The 6,270-nt window shown below is 34.9% G+C and overlaps 1 protein-coding gene across 1 annotated transcript in view; it reads left to right on the top strand.

The window, feature by feature from the left end:
* The first annotated feature begins 3,013 nt into the window (after positions 1 to 3,013).
* Positions 3,014 to 6,270, top strand: part of LOC110023925 (probable serine/threonine-protein kinase PBL19) — a 24,683-nt gene continuing 21,426 nt past the window's right edge. Inside the window, exon 1 of the mRNA XM_020723583.1 lies at positions 3,014 to 3,802. Within this exon, the coding sequence (XP_020579242.1) occupies positions 3,407 to 3,802 (396 nt within the window). The 5' untranslated portion in view covers positions 3,014 to 3,406. The remainder of the gene's footprint in view (positions 3,803 to 6,270) is intronic.

Here is a 6,270-nt window from a genome sequence, read left to right as displayed (position 1 = left end):
GCGCGGTCGCTCGCGATTCCAAGGAGGTGAGAGAGAGAGGCGTAGGTTTTAAGAAAAGAAAATCTTTATTTATTTTATAATGACAATAATAATAATAATATTATTATTATCATTTAAACTTTATCGTGCATTTTTGTCGAACACGCCACTGCAGTAAAATGCTTTATAGTGCATTTTTGTCGAACACGCCACTGCAGTAAAATGAGTATCTTCCTTAGGCAAAATCGACGTTCCAGACGCATTAGTGTGGTTCGTTTCGTTGTTTTGGGTCGTTTGAACCACTTTTTCAGCAATCGATTCCAAAATAATAATTTGCGCATTTTTAGTCCGCACACGAAATCGTGGTGCAACGAGCGCCTTTTCCAAGTGGAATCGACATTCCAGACTCACTCGCGTGGTCCGTTTCGTCGTCTGGGGCCATCTGAACGAGCTCGCTAAGTGATGATTGGGCCAATTTCGCATGCAGCGCGACGAATAATATTTTTCGACCTGATCGGAGTCGTCTGATGTGCCAAATGCTGATCGGCCTTCGCCCAAAGGAAAGCCAAAGTCTAGCAAAATGACCACGGCTACTTGCCCATTAACACGTGTCGGTGAGTCCAAAGTGGATGTCTCGTGCTACAGGAGTCAACGCGTGCATCAAGCAACGTTTCTTAACACTCAAACGAACATCCTACGCATGCGACATCAAAAAAATTGATGCAAGCAGATGTGTACTCTCAAACTGAGCCCATCTACTGAAGTGGTTGAATTGAGCCCACCTACCGAAGTCTTCAAACTAAGCTTACCTGTCCAAGTGGTTAAACCGAGCCCATTTGACGAAGTGGTCAAATTTAGCCCACATGTCGAAGTGATCGAACTGAGCCGACCTGTCAAAGTGGTCAAACCAGCCAAGAGAAAATCAACCACAAAAGAAGGCCGTCATTACTTTAGAGTACACATGTTCACAATATTTATGGTATTGTCTAACACCCAAGTCACAAAATTTTTATCAGGACAGCGTGGACAGATGTAGTACCATATGCAAAGCAATTTTATAATTGTTCGTCTTTCCTTATATATAAGAGATTAGGGGGCACGGATCGAGGGAGGAGCTCAACCTTTTTTTATGACTCGAACAAAAAAAATCATTTCTTCCTCCATGAAGATTCATGGAAGAGAATAAAAAGCATGAGCTCTAAAAACACATCTATTATCGTTTTCCACACGTTCCTCCCAAAACAAGATCTTTCCTATGAGACCCTACAAACACACACATACAAATATACATATGTGTATGTATGTATGTATGTATGTATATATATATATATATATGTATGTATATATATATATGTATGTATATACATACATGTATGTATATATATACATGTATGTATGTATATACATACATGTATGTATATATATACATGTATGTATGTATATACATACATGTATGTATGTATATACATACATGTATGTATGTATATACATACATGTATGTATATATACATACATATATATACATACATATATGTATGTATATACATACAGATGGAGTTCAATTGCATTGTGACGGTCAGAGTGTCATTTATCTGGCTAAAAATCAGGTTCATACAGATGAAAATACAGCTGATATGTTAACCAAGCCAGTTACTATCAACAAGTTCTTGCATTGCTTGAACTTGTTGAATGTTTGTATTTGCTAGACGACATGGTAGCCCAAACCATTTTGGTTTATGAAAAATTCAAGTTATCTTTCTTCTAAAGGGCTGAATATTATCTAAGGTGGAGAATTGTTAGATATGGCTCATCTACCATAAATTGGTAGAAGAGAGACGTCTTTTGGAGTGAAGAGATGTGCCTCTTGGAATGAAGATGTGTGTCTATTGAAGTGAAGAGATGTGTCTCTTGGAATGAGGAGGTGTGTCTCATAGAGTGAAGAGATGTGTCACTTGGAGTGAAAATGCGCGTCTCTTGGAATTAAGTGGGTTGGGGGAGCGGGGGTGATTTAGTAATTTTATCTGTGGGTTTTATCTATATATTTGTGTGCAACCCTATGGGTATGTACCAAACTTTCTTTATGGAATAGTGAAATCGTCGCTCTGCTCCCGAGGACGTAGGCTCATTTTCGAACACCATTAAATCTCTGTGTTTTCTTTTAGATTTGTGTCGATTCTTGATTTTCATTGCTCTAAATTTCTCAACACATTTAAATGTTGATCTTCACATAATCTAGAAGGCAATTTCCAACCAAACTAGCTTTTCAACAAATAAAGTTTTTCTTTTCTTTTAATGAATTCACAATATATATATATATATATATATATATATGAATATATATAACGTAATGTATTATGCTAATTTGAAGATAACTTGATATAATCACTTATACGCTTCCATCTCATATATACCATGAAAGTCGGGAACAGATTTGGCAGCTAAAATGCCCAAAAAAGGTTTTTTAATAAATATAAGTATAAGGTATTTAAATTTTAATATCATGATTTATGAAATATTAAATTATATTAGATAAATTTAAATTTATGATTTATTGGCATGGATAGTGGCTTTAGATAGATTGACTTCAAATTCATGTTCATAGTACATCAGGACTCCTAACTTAAAGTTATGTTCCGAGTCCACTAACATGCAGACTCGTGGAATTGACAGAAAATAAAAAAAAAGTTTTAGCACGGAGAAATATTTCTTTTGGTACATCAGGACTCTTAACTTAAAGTTATGTTCCGAATCCACTAACATGCAGACTCGTGGAACTGACAGAAAAAAAAAAAAGTTTTAGCACGGAGAAATATTTCTTTTGTGTTATTTCACATTATTTAGGTGTTATTGTGGTGGTAGTAATGTGTTATTGGGTTATTAGAAAATTCTCGATGTTATAATAACACAATAATACATCAAAATTATCATAATAACACATAAATAAGAAAGAGTAATATTTATCTCTGTGTTATCGGCCGAAGCACAGAAAAGGGGACGGTTTACGGTAATAATAGTAGCTCTACGTTACTGATGTAATATTTTTGCTCTTGGTCATGGTCTTGGTGGTTCTCTCAGCTTTCTTAGAATAATAGAAATAATAAGATGGGAAATGGAGAAGAAACTGATCGACAGAAAACTAGAAAACGCAATCGACCTTTCCCTGAAGACTCTTTTTCAGTTTTTCTCTGTGGGAATCCATTCTTTCTCTTCGCCTCCAAGTATACCTCCACAAATTTCCTTCTCTCTTTGTCTCTCTCTCTCGTTATTTCATTCCCTCTTTTCTTCCCGTTTGCTCCCTCCCTTTGATAATCTGGTCTTCCGAAGGCCATATTTGTTGGCTCCAGTTTGGTCCATTGCGTCAGCTTTGTTGGCTGAATGCGCGGGGCAGAATAGAAGATCGTTCTAAGGGGAACAACTTTGTGCGAGAATGGGTTGTTTCGGGTTCTTGAAGACAAGGACGAAGAGCAGGAAGGGGCACGGGAAGTCCGGATCCGAAGCCCTAACTGTTTCCACGGCGACAACTTCGTCTTCCACTTATGAAACTAGCCGGTCATCTGATTCGGCCGGCGGTAAGCAGACGAGCAAATCCTCAGCTTCGACTTCGTCGCAGCCGAGCATCGCGGCCATGTTCGAGGAGAAAAGTGGCGTTCTCCGCGTTTTCGAGCTAGCCGAGCTGCGAAGTGCTACTAATGATTTCAGTCAGACGCTTAAGATCGGAGAAGGAGGGTTTGGGAGCGTTTATAAAGGATTCATTAAGCCTTTGGATGAGAAGAGTGGTAGGATTACGGTGGCCGTGAAGGCTCTTAATCAGAGAAGTTTGCAGGTACTGTTCAAATTACTATTTAATTGAGCTGTTTTTTGTTGTTTATTTAACCCTTCTTTTTTAAAAGCACGTCGCGAAGTGGTTGACACTGGTCATTGTCTTCTTCGTGGAATAATTCAAATAAGTATTACATTTATATATTTTCTGCATGTGGAGTTGATGGGGATGGAATCGTTAACATAATCCGAAGGCTTACATTGAAACATGTGGGATTATATAAATTGGAAGCATCGAAGAAAACAACAAGAACCGAGTTGGGTCTAGAAAAACGAGAATTAGGAAGATTTGCTTATTTTAGTTTCTTAAATTTGGAAATCTTATGTTTTACTATTTCAGCATAGCCCGACTGAAATGTTTCAGTTTTACTACTAATTGAGGGCCATTTCTGAACAGATAAGATAGAATATTATCAACTTCTATGATAGCTTATTTGTTTAGGTAGTTAGCAATAGTTCTTTCAATACTTGTTGAAACTTTATTGATGTAGATTCAGAGTGAAGTGGAACTACATATCTGTAATTAATGGTAATTAGCATTTTTGTCAGTGATTGTAACGATGGCATTGTGGAAGATGAACAAGGCATTAGCTTCTTATCACTGAAAAGAATATACAACTTGAGTTAAAGTCAGTTTCGGGATATTCGATGTAGCCACGAGAATATTTTGTTCTACTTTTGTTCTCTCTACCTTGAAATGCTTCTAATGCTAGTATATTTAGACAATGCAATATAGCCCATCAGAGATGTTTGAATTTACTCGCTAATCAAGCAAATAAAATAAAATATGATCAATTTTCTGGATAAGTTGAGCTGTTTTGTGATCATTGGTACCTCTAGTGGTTCTCTCTTCCACATTGTTGTTGTTCATTATTATTTAGCTCTAATTATAATAGGATTTAAGAATACTAAATGTATAGTCACAGTTTTTGTTATCGATTTACGTCTTATTTCATTTTTAATGTATTGCACGAATAATATTTCTATTAGGGAGCTCTTTTGAGCATTAGTAAAGTGTTTACGTAGTTCCCCTAAATTTTGATCCTTGTCTAAGTATTGATGTGTTTTGAGCTAGCAATCTCATTGGTTCCTATTATGGAATCAGCCACAATTCTTGTTGTTGGCTTTTACTTTGATCGGTGAGTATTTCTAATTCAACTTCCATAATGTCATTGTTTGATGAAATAATAGAGGTTGAAATCCTTAAGCATCAGAAGAAGGTAGGAAGATGGAAAAATTATCCTATTTTTTTCTTGGAGGATTACGAAGTATAGGTATCAACGTCTAGAGTCATCATCCTCCGATGAAGCTGCCAGATACTGAAAAAAATGATGTTAAAGCTCTACGTAATAATCCAATGAGTGGTGCTATTGGGGAGGGATCTTTTCATCCTATGTTACACAAGAATCGTGAATTTTTGAAGTTGAAGAAGGATTTGGCTGACTTTGAAAAGTCCAGTGGATGGTATCATTGTACTCCAATTCGACTAAAATTAAGTTCACCATGGGAATCAAATTGCTCTTGTTTTTTTCAAGAATTATAAGTGATTGTAAAGAGGTTTGAATGAAATAAAACTATCCTATAGGAATAATTAAAAAAATTCGGGTCATAAAATTGTGCTGTATTTGATTAACTCAATTGTTTACAGTTGTATTATTCCATTTTGCTTGGGAGACTTGGTATACGTGATGATAGGTACTATCATGCCTTAGATCATGTGGGTATAACTCCATCTCTTGCAAATTGTTTTGTTTAATTCATCAACTCTTTTTATCATTTGAAGGCTTCAACTTATCATATAGTACATTATCACACAAGCATGATTTAAATTATTTCTATAAGGCATAACCATCTTAATAATTTGTTCAATCCTAACTTTAGAGGGTAAGCAATCATTTTTCGTGTGAGTATAAATTTCTCCAGCAGCTATCATGACAGGGTGAAGTCCATCCTTCAATATACACATTCTTTCATTCTTATCTAATATTTTTAACATTTTCCTCATCATATAATTATTTTAAATAAAATGTTTTGCATATTATTTCATGTAATAATCATTGTGATTTGAAATTGAAGTGTACTTGATAACATTCATATCAATACAAGTATTTCATACATTAGCAAAAGAAAGTCAAATTTGACCTTTGCTTATAGCAATTTCGTACTAATAAAAATATTATTCAATGATATAAAAAACCATAATAGTAATCACATTAAATTTAAAAGAAGGGAAATTATTATATCAATATAGAAATATAATTAATCACCTTATTTTAAAACTAGCTTCCCACATACTCTTTAAATATTTCTTCTTTTAGTATGATACCCATGTCAACAAATTTTGCATACATAAGCTTTTAAAATTTGCAAAAATTGTCAAACTCATTCTTTAGAATTCCCATCATCTCACATCTAAATTACATAACATCATATTTAATTATATAGGCTAAACATTTTAATTCTTCTATTTAA

This window comes from Phalaenopsis equestris, unplaced genomic scaffold (genome assembly GCF_001263595.1).
Source record: "Phalaenopsis equestris unplaced genomic scaffold, ASM126359v1 Scaffold000236, whole genome shotgun sequence".
In the NCBI taxonomy this organism is placed as follows: domain Eukaryota; kingdom Viridiplantae; phylum Streptophyta; class Magnoliopsida; order Asparagales; family Orchidaceae; genus Phalaenopsis; species Phalaenopsis equestris.
This window is presented reverse-complemented; position numbering and strand designations above follow the sequence as displayed.